Below are 26,988 nucleotides of genomic sequence, written 5' to 3' on the forward strand. Positions count from 1 at the left end.
GAGGCTAAGTAACTTGCCCAAAGTCACCCAGTAGGAAGTGGTTCAATGGGAGACAGGACAGCAGGCTCTCTGGGTCAAAGCCCACACTGCTAACTGCTGTTTTGCTTTACTTCCTGGAGGCTCACACAACACTCAACATCTCTGTTTGTGCTGACCCTCTTTTTTTTTTTTTTTTGAGGAAGATTAGCCCTGAGCTAACGTCAGCTGCCAATCCTCCTCTTTTTGCTGAGGAAGACTGGCCCTAAGCTAACATCCATGTCCATCTTCTTCTACTTTATATGTGGGACGCCTGCCACAGCATGGCTTGCCAAACGGTGCAATGTCCGCACCCAGGATCCGAACCAACAAACACCGGGCTGCTGAAGCGGAATGTGCACACTTGACCACTGCGCCGCCGGGCTGGCCCCTGACCCTCTTTTGTTTACATGTCCATCTCCACTTGTGGACTGAGAACGCTTTGAGAGTAGAGAATGTTTCTGGCTCCTCTGAGCATCCCCAGATCCCTGGATCCCTCAGCATGAGCCAGGCCCATGGCAGCTGCTCAATTCATGTTGCTTGCTAATGGTTAAGTGAAGCCAGGATTAGCATTCCGCTTCTGCCCTGTGACCTTGGGCAAGGCATACAACCTCTCTGAGCTCTAAGTTCTTTCTCTGGGGAGAAAACCCCCACAAATACAAACCCATGGAGGGAATAATACCACCTAACTGATGTCTCCTAACTTATTGTGAAGATCAAATTGAACATGACACGCTGTCATGAGGAAACGTTCTATAAGTGGCGGGACAAGCACCATACAAATGTTAGCAGTTGGTATTCAGATGGAAATGTGTCACCTGCTTACAGGTAAGACCTGTTATCCCTAACAAATGCCTCACACTTAATGATACCCTCGTCCTGATAATGTGCAATATTGGAAGATCAGCCCTAGGGTCAGGCAGGTGGGCAGTATCTGTGGCCAAGGCAGAGTCCGGTCCCCTCCCTGGAGGCTTCTGTATACCCACCCTCCTTGCTCATGTCCCAGAACCTGCTTTTCTCCCAAGATCCCTGGGGCTGAGTCACGTTCCTCTCCCCACCCAGCATCTATCTTCTTCCCAACTTCAACTTCATAAATAACCTCTAAGCCTCCACCCCAGGCCAGGCCTGTGCTCAGCACTTTGGCCTCACCGCAACTCTCTGAAGGAGGGGTGGAGCCCCACGTGAGAGTCCAAGTTTAGAGAAGCAAAGGGCTTGCTCAAGATCACAGTTGCTGGACTTGAACTCAAGTCTATCAGACGCCAAATTCTCTAGTCTTTCCCATGCTCCCCCTTCTTTCTCTGGGCAAATTTAGGGAGATTTATATCCAAGAATCACCCCGTACATGCTTTCTCAGCATGAGCTCAGTCCCCGAAGGAAATCAGATTTCAGGCAAACACCAAATTTCCTTGATTCAATGACACATTCTTAGTCACATTTTTATGTTTCTGATATCAGGATCTTACAAACGGTAACATCTTAGATTTTAGGAAATTTAGTAGGAGTCCTAGAGTCGGCGTCCAGGTGTCTCCGTTCAGCTACCAATTTGTTTTGTGCCTTTGGGGAAGTCACTTTACCATCCTGGACCTCAGGAAGTTTAGTCCACCTGACTTTTGGTACCAGCTCTGCCACTTGACAGCTGAATGGTTTTGCAGTCTTCTCTGGGCCTCAGTTTCCCCATCTGAAAATGAGGGAGGGGTCATTGATTTTTTTTATCTCTTCTTTTAAGCTGCAGAAAACGTTTCCCCAATAATTCAGAAGTAAAAAGCTAAGCTGCTCTGGATGAAATAAGGGTTGGAAGATCCAGGACCCTGTGGTTTCCTCTACTCCCTCCACCTCTGCCGGGCCATCCTGGCAGCAGCTCAGCTTCCCCACTTTGGCAAATTCCTCTGCAGAGCTCTGTTTGGGAGAACATTGCTCTGGGAGGTGAATGCAGAGCTGGAAGACCTGGGCTCCAGTGCGGACTCCCTCTCAGCAGCCGGGACGGCTAAGATATAATCACTTCCTGGCTCTGGGCTTCAGCTTCTCATCTGTAAAGCAAAGCAGTAGATGAGATGATTTCTAAGAATCTGTTCTGGCCCTAACATTCTGTGAATAGAATCCTCCGCTGCTCTACCTCAGAGGCTCTTTACTCTGGTTACACATTAGGATCACCTAGGGAGCTTATAAAAAAAAATTAAAAGATGGCAGGCTTCCTCCCCACCCCCCAGGTTGACGTAATTGATCCTCTGAGGGACTCAGATCTTACGTTTTTAAAAGCTCCCCAGGCAATTGTGATAGTAACCAGGGCTGAGAAGCAGCACTCCTCTAGACCCAAAGCCTCAGTGGGGGACAAAAAATAAAAATTACAGCGACATTTCAAAGGAGGAGGCCAAAAAGCGTAAATTGGGAAGGATTTGGTTTCTTTCGTAATCCTACAAGTGAATTGGTAGATGGGTGCTTAGGAACCAATAATCTATCAATTAGACAACCCTAAATGGGGGAGGTCAAAATATTTTTTTTATTTGGAAATTTGTCGGTACTCAAGTATCAGCTCCTGCATATCTGACTGTAGTAGGTGCGAAGGGGAGAATTAGCCAAGCGTCATACAGCGTCTACTCTCACAGAGTCTGTAATCTCACTGGAGAAACAAACCCAGGGACCAACGGTATGGTACAAAATTAAGTGCTAAATCTGAGATAACCTTCATTCAGCACTTTTATTGCATGCCAGTCACCAAGTGCTTTATAGCGTATTAAATGAATTTAATCCTCACAATAATCTGTTGAAGAGCGTTCTGTCATTATTCCTATTTCACACCTAAGGAAACTGAGGCTCAGGATGTTACGCTAACATGCCCAATCAAATGCTCCAAAGCCAATGTTGGGACCACTTTGCCATCTCTCTTATCTCAGGTGGGGAGATTCCCATATAAGCTCCGTAGGGTGCCAAGAGGAACCTGGGTCTGACTTGAAGGCATGGGCTCTAATTGAAAGAGGAAACGCTCAGGATGAGTGAAGATCCTTGGTGAGGGGGTGAGGATAGGTCAGGAGACACAGGGCCTTGAATGTCAGGCACAACTTGGATTTGATTAGGGACTGGAGCAGGAAAGTGAGAATTTGTCGTGCCTTTAGGAAAGTGGCAGTGTTCTGCTGGGCGTGCTAGTGAAGTTCACCTGGGTGGCAGGTGAAGTTGGTCCTGAGAACCTACTGAGGGCAAGGGCTGTGTCCTCTTCATCTTTGTTTTCTCATGACCCAACATAGGCCTGGCACATGTTGTTACTAAATATTTGCTGAATGAAAGTTGAGAACTGATTCTTTGAAGTCACTTGGCATTCTTAATCTTCACCTCCAACTCAGGCTCCTTAGAGAGCTGCTGCAGTTACCCAGCATGACATTACAGGTCCTAGCCTGAGGCAGGAGCAGCAATAGGAATGAGGAAGAATAGACAGGTGAGACAATGCAAAGCAATTAACTGGTGAGGCAACACATCCTTAAATATCCAACTGAACTACAGACAGCAGCATTCACGTGCGTGCTTAGGGATGCAACTATGACCACATGTGTGCCCAGAAACCAAGCCAACATGGAGAGTTCATTTTATAGAAGAGCAGTTTGGTTTCCAGAACCTACCTGGCCAGAGGACCTTCCTGCAACGAACTGTCACCTGTGTTAATGTTAAACTACGCCACTTCTGCAGGGTGCTTTTCCCGTGAAGATGGGGGATGGAGGGGCCCAATTCCTGGAACTGGCTAAGGACAACTATCCTGGATAATTGTTTCCCCAAACTTCTATTTCAAGAACTCAAGTTTGGGAGCCAATTTAGAGTACGTTTTCAGTAAGGAGCAGAATCTCAATCTCATTGCCTGTGTTGGAGCTGAATCCCATTAATCCATTTCAATGGGAGCTCAACCTCTTCCAGGAAGGCAGGGCCAGGGCGCCAGTCTGTAGGCAGAACCAGGCTGACGAACATTTAAATCCTGGTTAATTCCCCAAACCCTCCAAGCCCAAAAATCAAATTATGGTTATGAGATTCTCATACTGCAGCTGTTTCAACTCTCCCAAAAAGCACTAAGGGATTAATCATTGTTCCCTCATTACTACTGAGTGGCTGAGGCTAGGCCAAAGGGAAGTCCAAAGGTTTCAAGGCAATAGCATCTGCTTTGATATGACTCTGGAGCACTGGAGCCCTAGAGCCACTGGGAAGTCTGCACTTCCAGCATAGTCTTTGCGGGATGCTCATGGCCAGGTTGAAAGCTGAGTTTTGATTAGCAATAAATCCGGGCTGAATTAGAGAGACCAAGGTAGTCTATAAAAGTTTCCCAACCAGAGTGCCATAAAGGGATTATACAAATGCTGGGATATTAATCTCTTTAGAGCTTGGGTGGGCCTGGCGGGTCACTTCTGGCTTCAAGCAGCCTCAACAGGTTAACCCAGTATACCTCAGTTTATCCCAGAGTGTCATACAAATGTCTTTTTTTTGAGTCATGAAAAGGTTAGGAGGCACTGATCTACAGCATTACCCCGTCATCTTTTTATTTTTTTAATTTTTTTAGATTGGCACCTGAGCTAACAACTGTTACCAATCTTTTTTTTTTTCCTGCTTTTTTACTCCCCAGATCCCCCCAGTATATAGTTGTATATTTTAGTTGTGGGTCCTTCTAGTTGTGGCATGTGGGACGCGGCCTCACTGTGGCCTGATGAGCAGTGACAGGTCCGCGCCCAGGATCTGAACCAGCGAAACCCTGGGCCGCCAAAGCGGAGTGCACAAACTTAACCACTCGGCCACGGGGCTGGCCCCTGTCATCTTTATTTCTAATAATTGTATACAAATTAAGTTTAAGACCATAATACATAATATAGCAGTGGTTCTTTTTTTTTGGATCATCATCCCTTTGAGAATGTGATAAAGCCAAAGCCCGTCTCCCCAGAATGCACCTCCACTCATGCATGCAGTACTTTGCATACAACCTCAGAGAGTTATAGAATCCAGATTAATTCCAGATTCTGGAAGGATTAACAGACAAATCCAAATTTACTAATTTTAGAGGGGTTCAGCTGCTTATCCCCTCTCCCTTTCCCTAGTACAGCTTCAAAAGACCAGAGAATTGTCAAAGAAACCTCTGAAAAAAGTATTATACTGAGTCTCGTGAAATTTCCAGTGCAATGTGCCGAAACCACCCCCCACTCCAAGTGGCGTTCTCAAAGAGCTCCCAGCTGCTCAGGGAGGGTATGCCAATCACCGGCTCCAAACACTACCTACCCCTGCAGTACCAACTGCTGGTTGTTGGACCCACTTGCAGGTACAAAGCAGTTCTCTGCACACCTCCCTTTGGGTTTGGATGCATTTTTGGTCAGTGTTTGCAGTAGAAACTCCAGGTAATCACCTTGTAGTCTCCCTTCTCCACAGCAAGCACATGACCTTGTTCACGTTTATTAATGACTCCACAGTGGGCGCTAATCAAGGCAAGATTGCACAAATGAGGAATGAGGGGGAAAGGAATATTTACATCAATTAATTTTAGCAGCATCTTTATTGCAACAAAGAACCTGTAATAAAATGCAACAAAACTAATATTTCACTTTACATGATTAAAAGCCATGTAGCTGAAAATGAGAAAACCCATAAACGTACTCGAGTGAGACATGCAATTCTTTTTATACAAGTCAATGCTTAAAACAGCAGGCACTTTATGTTCTAAAATTAAAGACCTGAACTCCAATTGTGCTGAATACAACATAAATTTGTATTTGGGTTATTTAAAAACAAACATACAAACACTACTTTTTCTCTCTCTGTGAGGGACTTCTGCAACGATTACCTGGAGCTGTCTCTTGACAAAGTAAGAAAAGCAGGAGCCAGCACCGTGCATGAACATGTCTCCATATTTTAGGCTGCAAGATGGATGGTGAGGCGGGGAGGGGTTGGGAAGGTGGGAGCCAGGGAAGTTTTCTTATTCCTTTGTCTGCTCAAAATGGACACTCACCTTACATATTTTAGTTTAGATATGGCCATGTCTCTTTTCTTACCTCAAATAGCTATAAATTGGGCTCTCAGGCTTAGGCAAGCACTCTACTCTCTATCCCAATCCCCAAATCCCCCACTGCACCAAGGAAGACACATTTAGTGTAACAATTTTAATTAACTTGAAAATGTCATATACTAATTAGAAGTACTGCTTCATTAATAAGCATGCTTAGCATTTACTTTAGAATGGAAAAATTAACCATTTTATGTTATCTTTAAAATGTTTCATAGGAATATATTAATAAATACTTCTTTAAAAATTTGCCTTTTCTACATATCATTTAACTACCATGAGTCAAGACATCTGGATGGAGTCTAGTACCAACTGAACAGTAACGGGCTGTGTGGCCATGGGTATATTTTTTCCTCTCTCTCTATGTAGGTTCCTCCTCTAACAAATGAGAACATTAGATTATATCAAAGATATAATAGCTTGAAAATGTATGATTCTATAATAATGAGAGATCTTATAGGAATCATTCCACCTAAAGAGAGAATGGTGTTACAGAGAGGTGCGATACACCTTCTGTAAGGAATAAAAGATGCAGTAAAAAAAGTGAGCGTCAGTATCTATACCTCATTCTTTTAAAAGGTAACGCATGTGTTGTGACTTCATCCTACTGTATGAGGCTTTGGAAATGAGCCAGGAACGGCATAGAGGGAAAAACCTTCATTCCAAAATGAATCTCCAGACAAGGCGGATACACAGTTAACGATACCTTCTGTTTCTTTCAGAGAGAGAAGGGGCCAATAATTATCACAGATGAGCAGCTGTCTGGACTATTGTTGCAGGTCCTTGTAAATCAATCCAGTGTAAAAATCACCTATTATTTTCTTAATCTAACTCCATTCTCCACAGAAGAGTTTCTTAAAGTAGCCCACAAATGACTTGCTTTAGAATCACATGGAAAGCTTGTTAGAAATGCAGATTCCTGGTTACCACCCAAATCAACCATATCTAAATTTCTAAGAGTGAGGTTCAAGACTGCATTTCTTTAGTAAGCATCCCAGATGAATCAGACTTTGAACCCTGCTGCTCAACAATGCACAAGCAACTATACCTGTTGACGGTTGCTCAAGTGCCCCTATTTATCAAGCCCACAAAAACCCCATTTGATGTTTAACCTAGTGCTTTTTGGCTCTCACCAAAACTGTTGCTACTTTTGTATACTCTTGCCTTTTAAGTTGTTACCCATAGATAGGGTACAAATAATTTTAGTGAGATTTCTACTGATTGCTTGAATTGACAATGATGTTTTCCATGTCAGTTTTAAAAATCAAATTCAGTCAAGCTGTCTTTTTGCAAGTGAATTCAGTCAGGTATTTTTCCCCCTATAGAAGGAGAATGGCATTTAAGTGACTAGGATTTAGGCAGAAGCATTCCTTGTGAGAGGAGGAAAGGAAAAGGCAAGATGCAAAAGGAAAAAACCTGTGAATGCAAGAAGTTGTTTAAGGTTTGTTTTGGTAAAATAAGAGATGCTATTTTGAAGAAACAGCCTTAATGGGTAAGAAGTTTCAAATGAGTAGTTGTCTAAAAGCCACTGTATACCATTTCTACTTTGCATATTATATAAGGATATATCCTTGGAAGTCAATTAGTTCACAAAAAAACCACCTTCAACAGTCAGATACATACTTAAGTCATGGGGGAAAATACTTTCTTGGGGAAAGAAAGTTACTCAAATCAATTTAATTTAACATTGAAAAAATATAAACAAATCTTGGCATGGGAAAATATCATAAACAAGAAAATCAATACATATACAGAAAATAAGGAAAAGTATGGTACCTATTATACAGTATAAATACACAAACAGCAAAACCCAATTCCTTTCCCACGGACAGAACCACCAGGTCACGTGACATTTCTGGACTCCCCTCACTTCCCACCTGGCCCTCAATGATGAAGTCCAGCTCTGATGCACAGCCACCATGCTTACTAACGGAGGCTGTGCTCTCTATGGGAGAAGGATACTCTTTGCATAGTGGTGAGAAAGAAAAGATGCAATGTTTCTTGGAGCATTGTTTAAAAGAACTGGTAACAACTTTCCAAACACTGAAGCTTGTGATAACAACGGTGCCTTCTCTGCCACTGGCTCCAACGTGACCCATCTAGCACCTCAAGACTCTACAAGGACAGATCCCAATCAGCACCGGAAAGCCTGTGAGCTCCCTTAATAGTCAAGTGCTAGCGCTAGACCAGGAAAATGTCACGGCCATTCAAGAAATTGTTTATAGGCTTTGAACACTGAAAAACAGAGCCATGGCTTTGCCAGGGATCAGTCTCTGGTAAAGAAGTTGTCTGGAAACCTCTTTATTTTAAGCTCATGATAACTAAATTATGCTCAAATAATTTAAAAAGGATAAAGACAGTTTAAATTTTTAAGGTCTCCAAAATTAAGAATAACAAAAACTTAGAATTATAAAAGTAACTCTGGGGACTTCCCCACCTCTGAATGATGTCAGTCTGTAACTGGGTTGGCAAGGGGGTGATTTCTTAACTCTGCTTTCCTTAACTAACATTCTAAGAGTTTAAATGTCGCTTCTCAAATTTTTTCAGGAATATTTTTGGTCAAATTATACTTCTGCTTAGTTCTTCAGCAGACCCTTGCCTTCTCCTCTCCCTGTCATTCTCCACACCCTGGTCTCCCTGACTCCACTGCGATTCCCTTCCATCGCCCTAAAACGCTGGGACTTTTACTAAGGAAATACTCAATGGAAACTGGCACCACTAAGTTTTCTGAAGAATACAAGTGAACGTGTACTTTTTTCTTTTCCTAAAGGAAAAGAAACTGCCTGCAAATATTTAAGCTCTAATCATTTAAAATTTTTCAGCCTGTAATTATCAGTATTATAAGACTAATTAAATCCATGCTACATATACAGTTACTCGCTTTTATGCGAAAGGAAAAACCCACTCTGTCATATCATCAAAGAGAACTATTTATACTAGATACAGTTTAAATTGGCTAAAAACTGGTCAGAGCTTGAATGAAACAAAATAAGTGTCTTTAGGAGGCCACTAAGTTATCCTTGAAAAATCATTAATGACTGGTTAAGTCATAGGTTTAATAGTGATTAGTTCATAACATGCTGGATACACCCCAAGCAATGAAGCATAAGCTATTCAATTACATTTAAGTGCTATCAAATCTGTAACTAGTCAGAGATTCTGGAATTGAACCAAACCAATCTAATATCATCATATTTTAAGAAAGTTCGAAGTATACTGTAAAAATACACTAATTAAGTCCATGAGGTTTATAATGCTATTAAAAGTGAAAATAAGGTAGTATGGATACATGGTGCTAATGTCTTATTTCTTTCAGTAATTCTCATGGTACTGCTGGGTCCCTTAGAAATACGTGTCATTCAATTTTTTGTGTGTACGATTAAGTTATCAGATTACTATCCACAAGCTGTAGATGCCTGCATGGCACCAAATATACTTTAGAAGTAGATGTTATATGGCAGGTACCAAAAGGTGATGGTCAATTTTATGTTCTCTGTTGATTAAACCTCCTCATTTGGTTAAACAGCCAGTGTATATCAGAGTTCTACACAGGTCCAAATTATATCACTTTCAGAGCAGCAATACGCGATCCAAGGTTTTCTTGAAGGTAGTGCAAAAGATGCAGTTCATAATGTTCTCCAGATTCAGGAACTCTTATGCTGTGTCTCTCCTGAGGATAGATCTTAACAACAACAAAAAAATCAAAATACAAAAAATAAGAACTTAATAATACATCTTCCAAAGCTTTCCAGAGATTTTCAAAAGGATTAATAATATGGAGCACAGCCTCTCCAAGATATTACACATATACTCCTATCTAAAGGTCCCTCTCCTCTATTTGTAATTCCCTATATACCACCAGGCTTATAGAAGGCTTTATCTGCAGACCAATGGTTCTCCAAATGTGGTCTGCAGACTTCTGGGGTCCTCAGAAACCCTTTCAAAGGATACACAGTTAAAATTACTTCCAGAACAATACTAAGACATTACTTGTCTTTATTCACTGTGTTGGCATTTGCACTGATAATGCAAAAGCAACGGTGGGTAAAAGTGCTGGTGCCTTAGCATGAACAAGGCAGTGACGTTAAACGGTACCAGAAGTCACAGCATCCTTCACCACCACACACTTGCAGGAAAAAAGAAAAACGTCAATTTCACTTAAGTAGCTGTAAAAATCAGAATTTCATCAAACTGCATCCCTTGAGTAGATGTCTTTTTTAATATTCTGTGGAAATGGGAAGAACGCATAAAGCACTTCTGCTACAGAAGTCTCGAGGAAAGTGCTTGTGCAACTGAGCTGCAAGCTGAATTGCCACTTTTTTTGGGGGGGGGGGGGGTGAGGAAAATTGTTGCTGAGCTAACATCTGTGCCATCTTCCCTACTTTTTCTATATTGGATGCCGCCACAGCACAGCTTGATAAGTGGTGTGTAGGTCTGCACCCAGGATCCGAACATGTGAATCCTGGGGTCGCCAAAGCAGAGCACGCAAACTTAACCACTACACATCCGGGCCAGCCCCTGAACAGCCACTTTTTAAGTGGAACTTCATTTATTTTATTTATTTTTTTGGTGAGGAAGATTGGCCCCGATCTAACATCCATTGCCAATCCTCCTTTTTGCTTGAGGAAGATTGTCCCTGAGCTAACATCTGTGCCCTCCCTCCACCTTGCATACATGACGCCACCACAGCATGGCTTGATGAGTGGTGTGTAGGTCTGCACACAGGATCCAAACCTGTGAATCCCTGGGCCGCCAAAGCAGAGCACACAAACTCAACCACTACGCCACCAGGCCGGCCCCAAAATGGAACTTCATTTTTAACTTCAAAGAATAACAACAATGGGGTTGGACCTGTGGCCGAGTGGTTGAGTTCACACACTCTGCTTTGGCAGCCCAGGGTTTCACAGGTTCTGATCCTGGGCGCGGACGTGGCACCACTTGTCGGGCCATGCTGGGGTGGCATCCCACATGCCATGGCTAGCAGGACCCACAACTAAAAATGCACAACTATGTACCGGGGGGCTTTGGGGAGAAAAAGAAAAAAATTAAATCTTTAAAAAAAAGAAAAAGAATAACAACAACTATGGTAATTCAGACTTGGGTATCTGGCAAATATTTTCTCAAAAACGAATGAAGTGAGCCAGTCAATTCAAGGACAACATTGACAGTATTTATTGCCAATGATAAACTCTGACCTCTTAAGTGAAAATTAGAATTTTGGAAAACTTGCATCTAGCACTACTAGCTCATGAGCTTCCCAATACTTAGAGAGATTTTTCTGATGAGATCAGTGATAATATTGATATATGTGGTTTTTAAAATATTGTATAATGAAATGAGTCAACATCTAGAAGATTGGCGTAATACAGCGAGCCAATACTTTCTAGATGACCAACGCATGGGTAAAAGACCCATTTGAAGTACAATGTCCAATAGATATTAATGTAACAGAGTATGAAAAATTTATAGATATGGCTTCAGATTCCACACTAAAACTAACCTTTAAAAAAACTACCATTTGGGGCCGGCCCCGTGGCCGAGTGGTTAAGTTCGTGTGCTCCACTGCAGGCGGCCCAGTGTTTCGTTGGTTCGAATCCTGGGCGCCGACATGGCACTGCTCGTCAGACCACGCTGAGGCAGCGTCCCACATGCCACAACTAGAAGAACCCACAACGAAGAATACACAACTATGTACCGGGGGGCTTTGGGGAGAAAAAGGAAAAAATAAAATCTTTAAAAAAAAAAAACAAAAAAAACCCTACCATTTGCCCAGTTTTGGTGCAGTGTCAAAGAAGAATATCCACAATTATCTGAAAAGGCTAAAATATTCCACCCAGTACTTTTTTTTTTTTTGAGTAAGCCTGGCCCTGAGCTAACATCCGTGCCCATCTTTCCTCTACTTTATATGTGGGACGCCTACCACAGCATGGCTTGCCAAGCGGTGCCATGTCTATACCTGGGATCCGAACCAACAAACCCTAGGTCGCTGAAGCAGAGTATGCAAACTTAACCACTGTGCTACCAGGCCAGCCCTGATACTCCCATTTCTTAACTGCTTACGCTATGAGGCTGAATTTTCTTTATATACCTTAGCCAAAATAACATTTCACAACAGATTACACGTGGAAGTCAATATGAAAATCCAGGTGTCTTCCTTATTAAGCCAGACATTAAAGAGATTTACAAAAATATGTATTGAACAAAGCTACTTTTCTCAGTAAATTTTTGTTTTGTTTTGGAAAAGACTCCCCCCCCATTTGTGTTAACATGTAATAGTTTATTATTGTTTTTTAAAAATAAATAAATATTTAAAATTTTTAATTTTAATATCTTATATGAGAAATACTGATAGACGTAACTCATATAAACAAAAGCTCTTTGATATGTAAAGGGGTCTTGAGACCAAAATGCTTGAAAACTGCTGCTATAGACAAATATTTCTTACTTTACCTACATAAATATCAACTGAAACAAAAAAAGAAAAAAGTAATATTTTTCATTTCTTATAAGCACATACGCTGTATAAGGAGTAGAAAGGAGGAAGAAAGGAGAAACAGTTTCTCTTAAAACCTTTAGAGTAATGGAACAATGAAGGTGGGTAACTTGTTGGTTTCTGCTCTGATGTCAATACAAAATAAAATTAAAAGACTGTGTAATCAGGTCCTAAAAATCCTTTTACGACAAAGAAATCAAGCAGCATTTCCTCACCCTTCCATGGGGAAGAAGAAAAGCAAGGAGGATAGTGAATGGACTCCTGTCATCTTTTCCATGATTACAAACTGAAAGCAGATACAGACACACAAGTCATGTAATCCAATAGGCTGGTTTTCAGCCTGGACTTCAACAGAATCTTAATTTTTATCCAACTAGAGGCACCTATTAACTATGTCTATTACTTTAGTTGTCTTAAGCAGAGAGTGGCCACAGCTGAAAATTCAGCCTTACACTATTATATTTCAAAGTAATCAATCACTAATCGCTATTTAATTTAATTAGGAAATGTAGAACTTACCTGTAAATCATATGGCTTTCCAGCCCTGACTAAAAAACTCAGTAATATACTGGTGTGTGCAAAATGGACATTCTCATCCAAGAACCCATGTAAGAGTAGTAAACGATTTGGTCTGGAGAGAGAGAAATAACAGAGGAATAGGCAAAATAGAGTATTTGGGAAAAACACTTAATGCCTTTAAACTAATTACAATTAACTATTAACTTCCTTATACTGTAATGTTAGAATAAGGATTCAACATTTTCAGTATTCAATTTTTAGTATATTAACCAGATGCTACATGTAATGAAAGATTAAAAAAATAAAAAGATCATGTGTTCAATTTCCTATTAAGATATTAGCACACATCAATAATTATTAGCATGTCCCTAGAAAAAGAAAAATCATAAACCTTATTTGTAAAATATACTTAAGCAGAAATAGAATTTTTCCATCATGAAACAGCTGTGTACTAAAACTTCTCCCAGCACAAGCAATTGCTTCAAATACAACTTGTGAAAAGACCAAATTATATGAACAGGCCTGTAATTCAGCTCTGAGAAACAGCCATGCTATTCCAGTATTCTATAAAATATTAGTCTTGGTTTTGCAGAATTTGTAGTTCTCATGATTATTAAAGACAATTTTTAAATGTTTAGACAATTTAAAATTTATAATATTAATTTTAAAGCTTGAACTTACTCAGAGGGAAACTTTTCTGCTTGCATGGCCACAGATCCTAAGTAATAGCCCTGTTCATTCTGGTCAGGGTGACCCATATAACGTTCTGTGTAGCCTGTATCATAGAAGATCCACAGAGTAACTGGAGCCCCAGCAATAGCAACCTACGTAAGACAACAGTGACAGTCAAATGTGGTCCAGAAAAGAAGGGCCAGCCATGAGAATTTGTAACTGCAAATTTACAGACTAAAATTATCCTTAGGCTTTAGCCCCACGAGTGGTACACACCTGGTCTCAAGCAACTCAGAGAATCAAAGCAGAGTGCCAAGGTCAAGAACTTGACACTTTGTGAGTCAGTTGGCTTCACGTTCCCTAGGCTTGCCGCATCCCAACCTTATAACCTGGGCTAGTTGAAAAATAAACATGGGCCGCTTTGTTAAAAGGGGAGACTGAACTAGAATATATGAATGCCTCAGCGTACACTCATTTCTGCTACTGGGAAAAAAATGTGTGACAAGTGTCAGCTTTATATAGAAAAAACTGTCATTTTTCGGTAGCTTCTGTTGGCAGTACAGAATTTAAAACAATGAATGAAATATATTTAAGCACTAAACATTTGCCTCATTTTAAGGTTCCCACATACAGTTTTATACTTAAATATTCTAATTACTTTCTTGACAGCTGCAAGCCTGGGAAAATTATGGCAGTTTTCAGAGTTCATTTTGTGAACATAAATTTTAGGGGCCAGCCCCACGGCCAAGTAGTTAAGTTTGCGGACTCCACATTGGCGGCCCTGGGTTTTGCTGGTTTAGATTCTGGGTGCAAACATGGCACCGCTCATCAGGCCATGCTGAGGTGGCATCGCACATAGCACAACCAGCAGGACCACAACTAGAATATACAACTATGTGCTGGGGGGCTTTGGGGAGAAAAAGAAGAAGGAAAAAAGAAAAGATTGGCAACAGATAGTAGCTCAGGTGCCAATCTTAAAAAAAAAAAAATAAAAGAATTTTATTTTTCACTGTAAAATAAAATCACGTTATTGAACTATTAAAAAAAGAAAAACACTACCCATAATTCCCACATCCTTAACAACTGTTACCATCTTTATATTTTTCTTCTAGCATATTTTTCTAAGAAGTTGTTTACAGAATTGTAACCATCATTTATATATTTAATAATTTATTCATTCAATACAGATTTACTTAGGACCTACTATGTATCAAGTATTGTGCCTGACTACTGAGGATACAGTGACAGGTCTGCCCTCAACTTGCAGTTCAACATTTAAACAAGTAATTACAATCCAATATGTATATGTGTGTGTTTTACTAATCATGACTATCTCCCATAATCGTTGGCATATGTCTATAAATAGCCAAAAACTGGTCATCAAGTTGATGTGTTTATATATATATATATAGAGAGAGAGAGAGAGATAGATACATAGAGATATGTAAATATATATCTTACATGGATATCACAAGTCGACAAGAAATATCTCAATTTATAGAATTTATAGAAATACCTCAATTTATAGAAAATTCTACCCTCATTGCCAAAAGAAGTACAATAGGAAATCACATACCCTGAAGATATCTGACCTCTGCATTAATGCCATCAGGGACAGGTATCCTCCATAGGACCAGCCATGGATGCCCACACGATCTAAGTCAATGAAATCATATCGAGAAGCTAGATATTGGAGTCCTTCCACCTGATCATCAATTTCTATTTGACCCTGTCAAAAAAGCAAGAACATTTCACTGATTCTGATGACTAAAAGTCTCACTATAAGAGTACTTTTAAAGCTAACAAATGTTTTTACTAAAAATACCTGTAGTTTTTTTAGATTAGAATTCATTATCAATTGAGATTCTGTTGCCCGAAAAAAAAAAACAAAACTCTATTTACATAGGGGCCTATTGCTTCTGTTGCCACCCTCTCGTAGAGTTTAGTCACCCCTTAGTCATAAAGTTCTTTCCTATTGCAATCCTAACTGTCTCTTGCTATATGGGTATCTCCCATTTCCATTTGTTCTGTTGTCTGCTAAGAGGTCAGCACTTTCCTTGTAACAAGCCTTCCTATACCCAAAGATAAAAAATTAGCCCCCGTAAGTGGCTGACTAATTTTATCTCTTCTTTTTAAAACAATGCGGTAAAGCAGAAGGAAACACTCTTGAGGTCTTATCCTCCTATTTCCCCATCATCTTCCTCTAGGAACTGAAAATACTATTTCTTTAAAGTCCTAATTCCTACCACCACCACCCTGTCTGTATTACTAGGCCTGCCAGTGCACACAATTTCACTTCACTGAGCCAAAAACAAAAATAAAAACAAAAAAACTTACATGAGAATACAACATAAGGTCAAAGAACTGGCTGTGGGAGAAAATCCCCATGTCTTACTCAGCATGTCCAATACACTGGCAAACACAGTAACTGCCTTACTGTGCAAAAGGAACATCGGATTCTCATCATTTCCCAAAGCAGCAGAAAGGACCTGGGGCATCTCTAAAAGGTAGCATTTTAAGCTTCCTGTAGAGAGAAAGAGGCTTGTCACAAGGAAGGCACTAACCAGTTGGTTTCTCTCTTCACAGAGGACAGAACAAATCTCAATTATTCCTCTCAACAGTGTAAGGGTGCTGAACACTAAATGGTGCTGCCTTCTGGCTAAACTGGACACAACAAAACAGAGAGGCTATTTTTTTATAAAAGTGGTTCTCTCTCACTCCCCAAAGTTATCTACAGGTAGACGTGAGCTAGCCTAGTGAGTTCAAGTTGCATCTTATCTCCCACCCCCAAACTCTACCACACACACACATACACACACACTCACAGCCCTTTCCCCCAACTCTCTCCCTGGGATTTCACACTTAACAATGTACCAGAAAATGTAAATATCTTTAAAAGAAAAACGTATGCTCACACACCATTTTATATTTAAAGGCGCCTTCAAATTTAAGCCCTCGGTGACAGGATCCCCTGTTGTCTATCACTACAACCACATAACCCAGAGAGGCTAGGGTATTCAAGCGGAAATACTTGACTCCTTTAAACCGATTATTCACCAACTGCACCTGAGGAAGAAATACAGCTTCAGTGAAATTTGTTATATGGTAGCATACAAATGTATGAGAGAGGCAGGATGCTGCGAAAAGTAGAAAGCTTAAATTTTTTTGTTATTTTGCCTTTGAAATTTTATTTTCTTGTGCCAAGAACACTTACAGTGAGATCCACCCTCTCAACAAAATTAAGTGTACAATACAGTATCATTAATTATAGGACAATGTTGTATAGCCGATCTCTAGGACTTACTCATCTTTCATAATTGAGACTTTATGTCCGTTGATTAGGAACTCTCCATTTTCTCTCTCCTTGATTTATTTTCAAATTAACTTAAATCTTTTCATGTTTACGTTGCTTCTTTTCTTAACTTCACACTTAAGGTTCAATGCAATTACTGAGTAACTATAGACTTTAAAACTATAACCCAGATATTACACATAAGACAAGAGATTTAACCTATCCCATAGAACATGTTACTAAAATGATTACCTCTACCCTGAACTGTGTGTTCAAATGATGGAAACAAGGACAAATAAGATAATTTTTCCTCCCTACTTATCCTTTCTGGGATTGTCTCCTACCAGTAATGGGAAAATTTAGTATTTTAATGAAACACTGTGACCAGTCCAGCTTCCCTTTTCCTGTTACAAAAATGAGTACAAAAGGTAGGATAATTCTTAAATCACTTTATTGCCCTAGAAACTAGACTTCAAAATGACTGAGAAATTAAAAGCAGTTTAGTGCCTCACCAGAAATAAACTATCTAGTAAAAAGAGGACTTTAATGAGTGGACAGAAAGTTACAGAACTTCAAGGTTTGGTGGACAATAAGATATTAAACAACAAAAAAAGGTTCTGGTAAAAATGAGAAAGAAATTTTCTCTGGCTGAAACCAACTGGAAAACCAAGTCAGCCAGGAGTTAAGTAAGAATTGATCCCATCTTCACTCAATAAATAATCTACTGAGTATTTATTCATTGGGCTAGATGGGCTGGGGCTGGGGGCAGCATGGAGAATCTTTTCTTTTTGAACTTTGGAGGTTGAGTACCACTGCAACAACTGCTAATCTGGTCTTCTTGGTTCTATTCTTATTCTTCTACAGTCTGTTTACATGGTAGCAGAGTGATGCTTTAAAAGCGTGAAAAAAAAGGGGGCCTCCCCGTGGCGGAGAGGTTAAGTTCTCATGCTCCACTTTGGTGACCCAGGGTTTCACCGGTTCGGATCCTGGGTGCGAACCTAGCACCACTCACCAGGCCATGCTGAGGTGTCATCCCACATGCCACAACTAGAAGGATCCACAACTGAAAATATACAACTATGTACCAGGGGCTTTGGGGAGAAGAAGGAAAAATAAAAATCTAAAAAAAAAACAATGTAAATCAGATACGACTTTACAGCTTGGCTCCCTCTAATGGTATGGCGCTTAGATCAGAATAAGATCAAAATTCCTTACCATTGCCTTTGAGACTCTACATCATCTGGTTCTTGGCTATTTCTCTGATCTCATCTCACAACACTTCTCCTTTGCACACTGTCCTCTGACTATATTATCAACTATATCAAGTTGATTCTAGCCCCAGGACCTTGACATTTACTGTTCCCTCCATCTAAATGCTCTTCTCTCAGATCTTTAACCTGGCTCATTCCTTCTCATCCTCTGCACCCTCAGAGACCTTCCCTGACCTTCCTATCAGAACCCCCATTTTAGTCACCTTGCCATCCTCTTTCCCAGCAATTATTCATAGCACTCCCATTACAAGAAGTTACATCATTTATATGTCTACTTGTTTACTGTCTTCCTCATTAAGTTCCATGAGGGTGAGATATTAGTCTGACTTGTTCACTGTGGTATCCTCATTGCCTAGAATACTACCTGATACATAATAAGAACTCAGTAACTATTTGCTGAACGAATGAATGAAAAATAGAGATGGGAGAATGATGTTTTTCCCTTCTGACCTTGGGAGGAGGGGTTTGGTGGGCAAAGGTGCTTTTTTAAAAGGGAGGGAGCTGAAAGAAGTACTAGGCGTAGAACACAAATGTGAGCATTTAAAGAAAACTCCCTTACTTCTTTCTCTACTTTCATACAGATGGCCTCAACTGCCTGATATGAACATTTTCCCTCAGAGACAGTGTTTCTGCCTTTGCAGCCTGGAGGCCTGCTACTTCTGGAAGAAGGTACTTAAACATAATGCCCTTCGCCACTGAGAATTCAAAAATCTCCTTCAGTATCAATTCTTCAGAACCTGTGTCCTGCTATCACCTAGCCTGCTCTCCTGGGCATTTATATTTTCAGAACAGTGTCTGGCACATACGAAGCATCGTAAGAATTTATTAAATAAACATTTTAAAACATATAGCTGTTATTAATGAAGAGTTTAAAGAACTAAGCCTTGTTGACTTTAATGGGAAATATTCATTGCTTTTCTTGGATTTCACTTTTGTCAGACCACAGCTATCGTTGCATTTAATGACAAAGTAATTCACTTCATGTGATGAATTGTGACGCTGCTGCTTTTCAGTAGATTCCCACTTTGACCTGAATATACACCAAGAAAGAACACAGCCTGGACCACTTATAAGATGTAATCAAATTTCACACAATATTGTGTGGTATTAGAAAGACCTGGTCTTACATTAAGGAGCCTCTTCATAATTTACCCCAATGGAGTCATCACACAAGAGGATGAATGATCCCCCAGGGAGCTGAAGTGCAAGAAGCATTCTATCACGCATGGGGAAATCTTCCTGCAAACTGAACACCAGGTTCTCCAAAGGCCTTACCAAATCTGAATGCTTCCAAAGAATACTTTGAGAAAGAAACTGTTTTTATAAGTGCAAAAAAGTACAGCTGTATTCATAAAGCACTCCAAATAATTAAATAATTTTGTTTTAATTGCATTAGGTAAAACTTTATTATGGTAGAATATCCATAACATAAAATTTACCATTTCAACCATTTTAAGTGTACAATTCAGTGGCATTAAGTACATTCACACTGCTGTACAACTATCATCACCATCCATTTCCAGAACTTTTTCATCATCCTAAACAGAAACTCCATACCTATTAAACACTAACTCCCTATCCCTACCCCTATCCCTGGCAATCTCTATTCTACTTTCTGTCTCTATGAATTTGCTTATTGTAGATACCTCATACTAGCGGAATAATACAATAACTGTCCTTTCTTATCAGGCTTATTTCACTTAGCATAATGTCCTCAAGGTTCATCCATGCTATAGCATGTGTCAGAATTTCCTCCCTTTTTAAAGGCTCTATAATATTCCAATATAAACCACATTTTGTTTAGCCATTCATCTGTCAGTGGACACTTGGGGTGCTTCTACCTTTTGGCTACTGTAAATAATGCTGCAATGAACACTGGTGTGCAAGCATCTGTTCAAGTCTCTGCTTTCAATTCTTTTGAGTATATACCCAGCAATGGAAGTGCTGGATCACACTGGAATTCTGCATTTAACTTTTTAAAGAACTGCCATATTGTTTTTCATAGCAGCTGCACCATTTTACATTCCCATCAGCAATGCATCAGAGTTTCAATTCTCTATAGCCTCATCAGCATTTGTTATTTTCCCCTTTTTTTGATAACAGCAATCCTAATGGATGTGAAATGGTGTCTCATTGTGATTTTGACTTGCATTTCCCTGACTAGTGATACTGAGTATCTTTTAATGTGGCTTAGACTTCTTCAACTTAATTACTAATATAAGGAGCCCTTTAGTCTTAAAATCTAGGTAACCAACTAGTTTTTATAGTGTATTTTTCACATATCTCACATATCATTTCTTCATTGGGAAGGAGAGACACCCTTCTTACTTGGCCTTAACATGCAAACAATATAACAAAACATGTAAAGCTTCTGAGAGTGTCCTGTAATTTTCTCTTGAATTTCTTTGCATTAAGCCTTTTTTTTAAGTTTACAAAGATCTGGCTTCAAGTTTTTAACAAATATCTAATTTAATTCTTTCATGATTTATGTGTAGATCATTATAACACAAAAGTGAATCATGTTTTGTTTGTTTGTAAAACACAACTAACGATGGCAAGGTGATTTAACTTGATATATGACCGCCACTGCTGAGATTTTTATGGCTTATATAGTTATTTTACTTTTATTTTATTTTTTGGATGATTTGGCATCTAGATACATTTCCAGATACTGAATAACTAGGAATAGAGGATATTTACTGAGTCCAAGAGTTGCATTATAAAAACAGTGTAATTATATTCTAATTTCTTCAAGGGCTCAATGTAAGATATACAATCAAGAATAAATACTTTTAAAAATTACCAATTAACCAATTCATCTACCCAAAATATTTTACTGATAGTCAAGAGAATTTACTTAATACTCATATGTTAATATTTAATACAAAAAAGGAAAACCAAGGTGTAAACTTCTTACAGGGCTCAATAGTAGTAAGCAGTTACCTTAACTAGCTGTTACAAGAAAAGATTCTATTCTAGTCTGCTTGAGAGATATAGCCTTAGAATTAAGAGGGGGAATTCATTAGGCTACCAAGGATTTCTGAAAATATATCCATTAAGACTCTTTTTATTTACCAAGGCATTTAATTATTTAACTTCATTTCCCAAACAAGTTTCTCTATATAGAAAACAATACATTTACCTACTGACATGAATATTCCATTCCCTATGACAGTTATAGTCCTCACTGTAAATTAAGAAATTGACATTGATTTACAAATTAACTGTCTAACAAAACCCAGCTTCCTGGGGCTGGCCCTGTGGAGCAGCGGTTAAGTTGGCACCTTCTACTTCGGCGGCCCGAGGTTCGCCAGTTCAGATCCTGGGTGCAGACACGGCACTGCTTGGCAAGCCATGCTGTGGTAGGCGTCCTACATATTAAGTAGAGGAAGATGGGCATGGATGTTAGCTCAGGGCCAGTCTTCCTCAGCAAAAAGAAGAGGATGGGTGGCAGATGCTAGCTCAGGGCTAATCTTCCTCAAAAAAAAAAAAATTCCAGCTTCCTGAACTCCTAAACTGGATAATTAGAACATAGCTAGGGTCAATAATAGCAGAGGCCCAACAATGCTCAAATCTTAACTTAAACAATTGTCTAGACATTTAAAACACAAATCACGTTAAAAATATACACACACACAGGTATATAAATATGCCCACCTGAGGACCACCATATATGAACAACACAGTGGGGTATTTCTTTCCAGGTTGTAGATCATGAGGTTTGTACAGCATCCCATACAATGTAAATCCAGTAGTACTTTCAAAAGAGAAAATTTCAGGAGGGGTATAGTCAGGAAGAGGACCTGCACAGAGGTGACACACAGAGTCTGTAAAAGGAGTTCCTACAGGAGCTCTATAATCTGGGACTAAGAAAAAGACACTATAAACCCACAACCCTACATACAAATAACTGACCATCCCCCTTTCAGATGATAAGCAAGAAATTAAGCAAGAACATTTGTCTTTAAAAAAGAAAATCTAATGAACATATCAAGTTATCTATTTCAGAAGCAGACCCACAGTACCGTGAATAATCCTTGGAACCTAGGAGTTATTTACATGCAGAACTACACAAGTACTTTGTGCTTGGTTCAGTGTAATTTACTGATGGTTAAGCCTTATACCTCACTACAAACTGGAAGGAGAAATTTAACTTAAGTCAATTTAACTTTGCTCATGGCAGGTGCTCAATAAACATTTGTTTCTGATCGTTAGAGATTATATAAGCCTAACCAGAATCCAGAAAAGAAGAAAGTCACGATCAGTCTCTGGTTTACCGAAGCTATACAGACCTATCCTAAGTCTGTGTATACTGGATGATGTTACAGTCTAAGCAGAGATCATCACCATATTACAAATTCTGCGTGTGGACATTAGAACATACTTATACTCTGTGGTTTTGCACTAATTTCTTAATCTCTTAGCAGATATTAATGAGTGAAAATACTTAACAGGGAAAAGGATTTGGGGATAAAGTGGATTAAAAAATACATAAATTTAGGGGTTGGCCCTGTGGTTGAGTGGTTAAAGTTCTGTGTGCTCTGCTTCAGCAGCCTGGGTTCATGGGTTCAGATCCCAGGCACGGACCTGCTCCACTCGTCAGCCATGCTGTGGAGGCATCTCACATACAAAGTAGAGGAAGACTGGCACAGATGTCAGCTCAGGGCTAATCTTCCTCAGGGAAAAAAAAAGAGGAAGATTGGCAATGGATGTTAGCGCAGGGCGAATCTTCCACACACAAAAAACAAAAAAAATACCCCACAAAATCAGTCCATTCTTTATGTTTAAGAAATCAAGCATTTAAAAAATACATAATTCACAGTGATCCTCACTCCTATACAGAATGAGTGTTCTTTTATTAAGATGACCACTGCAAGTGCTTTAAAAGTTTAAGAAAGTACCGGCTGGTTATTTCCTAAAGCTGCAGCTTCCCTGCTCAATCTTACTAGTTCAGTATACATTATTTTCAAGTTCATTTGTTTATCTGGAAAATCACCCAAAAACATGAATAAATCATTTCCTAGCTGATATCTTCACCATTTTAATTTCATTTTCAAAAAGGCCTTCCAGACCTGCTCCTGCCTAGAGTGGAAGGTAACCCATCTTATTCAGTAGTTGATATGAGGGGCGGGGGGGGGGGGGGGGGGCGGGGATCAATAGGAACCCAGCAGCTCAGGGAAAAGCAGCAGTGAGAGATGGGAAGATTCTGTCCAGGAATGTGGACATATGACACAGGTTTAGTGCACTAACCTTACTTAAGATCAGGTTCAGGGAAATGAGTACCTGCTGAATCCAAAATGGTGGCCCAAAATTCCTTTGTTTTGCAAGTTGGGTCATCATCAGGACTTGATAGCTTGTAAAGGGACACACAGTGTGGATTCTTCTGGTTACTATATTTACTTATAAAGAAGTCACAATGCTAGAGAAAGAAGAAACAGTTAGTTTTTCCCCAGGGAAAAGTACAAAGGGCTATCTGCTGCTACATCTGCACTGATGCTATAGCAGGAGTAAGAGAGTCTGACCACTTACGCATACATACAATGTTGAAGTTAAAGCTAAGCTTTTTAACCTTTCCTAACAGAATCAGACTCTTGTAGGCCAATTTCACCAATTTTCACAGTACTCAAAAGGAGTATTACATGAGCAGTGGGTTTTTATTTTCTTTTTATATGACAGGAAACCCTTTTCAAACAGAGACTTAATACCTGGCTGATGCAGCAAGAGTGGGAATAGCCACGGTCGGTCAGCCTTGTCACTTCTCCAGGATTTATATAACTGACCACGTACAGGTGATGTTCTAAAGGAGAGTCTTTAGTGCCTTCAAAATAAACCAGTTTTCTGACTTCATCAACCTGGATCTGCCAAAATAACAACAACAAAAAAATCAATGCTAGCATGATCTTGGCAAGGCCAGTAATTCAACCTCCAATTTTACATAAATCAATCCCCAATTTTAATCCAGAATCATTGAGTCACTCTTTGTGTCTCTTTTTAAAAATTTTGCCACAAATGTTAACAAACCGGAGTCAGTTTTGTTTATGACTTATAGCTAAGAATAGATCCTGTCCAGAAGGAAAAAGGACACCTGAGTTGCATGCTATTTGTAGACTTTCCTGTATGGTCAGAATGTGTGCTTTTCTTAAAATACAAGAATTATTTCAGGGGCCGGCCCCGTGGCTGAGTGGTTAAGTTCACGCGCTCCGCTTTGGCGGCCCAGGGTTTCGCTGGTTCAAATCCTGGGGCAGACATGGCACCACTCATCAGGCCATGCTGAGGAGGCATCCCACATGCCACAACTAGAAGGACCCACAACTAAAAATGCACAACTATGCACCGGGGAGCTTTGGGGAGAAAAAGGAAAAATAAAATCTTTTAAAAAAAAAAGAATTATTTCATTAAAATTACAATCCTTTATAGGGAAAAAAATACCTAAAATGCAGTGTAGGTCAACCATTCATGCGTACTTAAGAGCCTAATTTTGGCATCCTGTATATTTCTCAATTAGTGCAGTATTACCTCAGGCAGTACTTTTTTGGTCTTTTGTACAAACTTGCAAAAGCATTTTATCTATTGGTTGGGGAATAACTGAACTCAATCACAGTTTCAATATTGGTATATTAAGTATGGATAAGATCTTTTAAGTCTTCATTTAGAACTCAAAAAAATTTGCAAATAAACTCACAGCTGAACTCACTTAATAGTCTTCCCAAATTGTAGTAAGATTCTAAATAAAAGGCTTTAATAAAAGCCTTTTAAAATCTATCAGCCTACTCAAACAATGTTTAATAATATTAAAATTTTTTTTACACAGCAAAGAAAACAGATACCTTTCTAAAAGCAAGTGTTATTAAAAGCCACATTTTCTTCAAGAAACTTCTTCTTCAACATTAAACATCTTTTAGCATACATGGATACAGAAATAAACACAGTTGAGATTAAGTAGTCCCATATGACATACAGAAAGGACAGGTCATAGGAACTGGCAGAACAAGCATTCATGAAGCTTTAAGGTATGTGTTAATCTGTGCAAAAGGTTAGGACTGGTTCTGCTCTTTTTAAATTTTTTTATTGAAGTAACACTGGTTTATAACATCATATAAATTTCAGGTGTAGATCATTATATTTCGACTTCTGCAGAGACTACATAGTCAGATGGAGAAAGCCAAATACTGTATGACTTCATTGATGTGGAAGATAAAACAACAAACAAACACACGGATATAGAGAAGAGATTGGAGGACTGGTTCTGCTCTTGACCTAGCTGCTGGGAGTCAGGCCTTTCGAAATGGAAGAAGTAATTAGTTAATTCCTCACCCCCAACCATAATTTCTGATTCAGGAGACCTGGGGTGGGCCCAAGAAGTTACATTTCTAAAAAGTTCCCAGTTGCTGATGCTTTGCTGCTGGTCCAGGGACCACACTTTGAGAACCACTCCTCAACAGTAGGGGGCACATGGGCTTAAAAGTCTCAAAGCTTTACCCAATTACTACCATTAGAAATTGTTGGGTGGGAACAAGGTGCACTGGCAAAAGTAGGGAAGAAAACGGTAACTTAAAAAATAAACAAAGCAAGGATAGAGGGAAAATAGGAGAGTTAAGAAAGAGAGACAAATATATCACATTAATGACCCTGACATAAACAAAGAAGAAAATTGATGCACTTAATAGCAAGTAGTAGAAAGACATTTAGATTGCTCAAATAAGGTTCAGACCTGAATAAATACAATTTTGGGGGTTCCCTCAGTATTATCCAACCATTACACAGCATGAAATTTACATTAGTGTTAATTTTTTGTTGTCAGAACTTAGAATTCCACAACAAGATTTTTCTCAGGTGACAATAACATCCAAGGTTCCTAAACAGAAAAAAAATATATTTGGATATATAACCAAAAGGCCATGTGAGATTCTCAGTGGAAATTACACTTTAAAGTTTACCTATGCACGTGTGTATGGTGAAGGATGACAACTAGTCTCTGGGTGGTAAACATGATGCAATCTACACAGAAATCGAAAAAAAAATGACGTACATCTGAAATTTATATGTTACAAACCAATGTTACCTCAAACAAAAAAAAGGTCGCCTATGGTATTCTAAAGCTTTTACCAAAAACAAACCTGGGACCTGGATCTTCATTCCTTCTCCTTAATCACCTTGGGGACTACGAGTGACTTCTATACATAATCCTTCAGTAAGTCTCTGAACCAATTTGAGGAAGCACAGGCCTTCACTAAATCCTGGTAGTATACATCAACCTAACTGTATGTATCACACATGTAAAGGAGGGAGGTTCCTAGAGATCTCATGAAACTGACCACCTAACTGAAAACTGAAACAAATACAAGGCACTATGAAAGCAAAAGAAAAAAATTAGAAGTCACTGAAATGCTACAGAAAGCCACATGCTAAGAGTGAAACAGAGGGTGGATTTCCCTCCTTTTCCTTATCAAACTACACTCTGTATAAATGTCCATTACTCCTTGTAGGTAGTGGATGAAACTTTAAATTTGTGAAATACGATAGACATGTGAATGAAAGAGAACCACTACCTCAGAAGTAGTAAATACAATTTCGAATGTAGAAATGACATGAGTAGTCTATAAGAGATTTAAAAATACTTTTCAAACTATATCCTAACTCACAACTTTTGCTGGACTTGAGAAACATGGACGCCCTTTCCTTAATAAGTAGCAACACTATATTTGAAAAT

At 39.4% G+C, this 26,988-nt stretch overlaps 1 protein-coding gene across 4 annotated transcripts in view; it reads right to left on the reverse strand.

Moving 5' to 3' along the window:
* Positions 1-5,505: 5,505 nt before the first annotated feature.
* Positions 5,506-26,988, reverse strand: part of DPP8 (dipeptidyl peptidase 8) — a 62,075-nt gene continuing 40,592 nt past the window's right edge. For 3 of the 4 annotated variants that reach the window (XM_046652897.1, XM_046652895.1, XM_046652898.1), the window contains 8 exons: positions 23,984-24,136; positions 23,562-23,697; positions 21,936-22,081; positions 16,635-16,781; positions 15,292-15,444; positions 13,725-13,867; positions 13,044-13,155; positions 5,506-9,713 (listed from right to left, as the gene is read on the reverse strand). In XM_046652897.1, the coding sequence (XP_046508853.1) occupies positions 9,591-9,713; positions 13,044-13,155; positions 13,725-13,867; positions 15,292-15,444; positions 16,635-16,781; positions 21,936-22,081; positions 23,562-23,697; positions 23,984-24,136 (1,113 nt within the window). In that variant the 3' untranslated portion in view covers positions 5,506-9,590. Of the gene's footprint in view, positions 9,714-13,043; positions 13,156-13,724; positions 13,868-15,291; positions 15,445-16,101; positions 16,240-16,634; positions 16,782-21,935; positions 22,082-23,561; positions 23,698-23,983; positions 24,137-26,988 lie in introns of those variants that run through there. The other variant, XM_046652899.1, reaches the window with a different exon arrangement.

The sequence above is a fragment of the Equus quagga genome, chromosome 2 (assembly GCF_021613505.1).
Source record: "Equus quagga isolate Etosha38 chromosome 2, UCLA_HA_Equagga_1.0, whole genome shotgun sequence".
Taxonomy (NCBI): domain Eukaryota; kingdom Metazoa; phylum Chordata; class Mammalia; order Perissodactyla; family Equidae; genus Equus; species Equus quagga.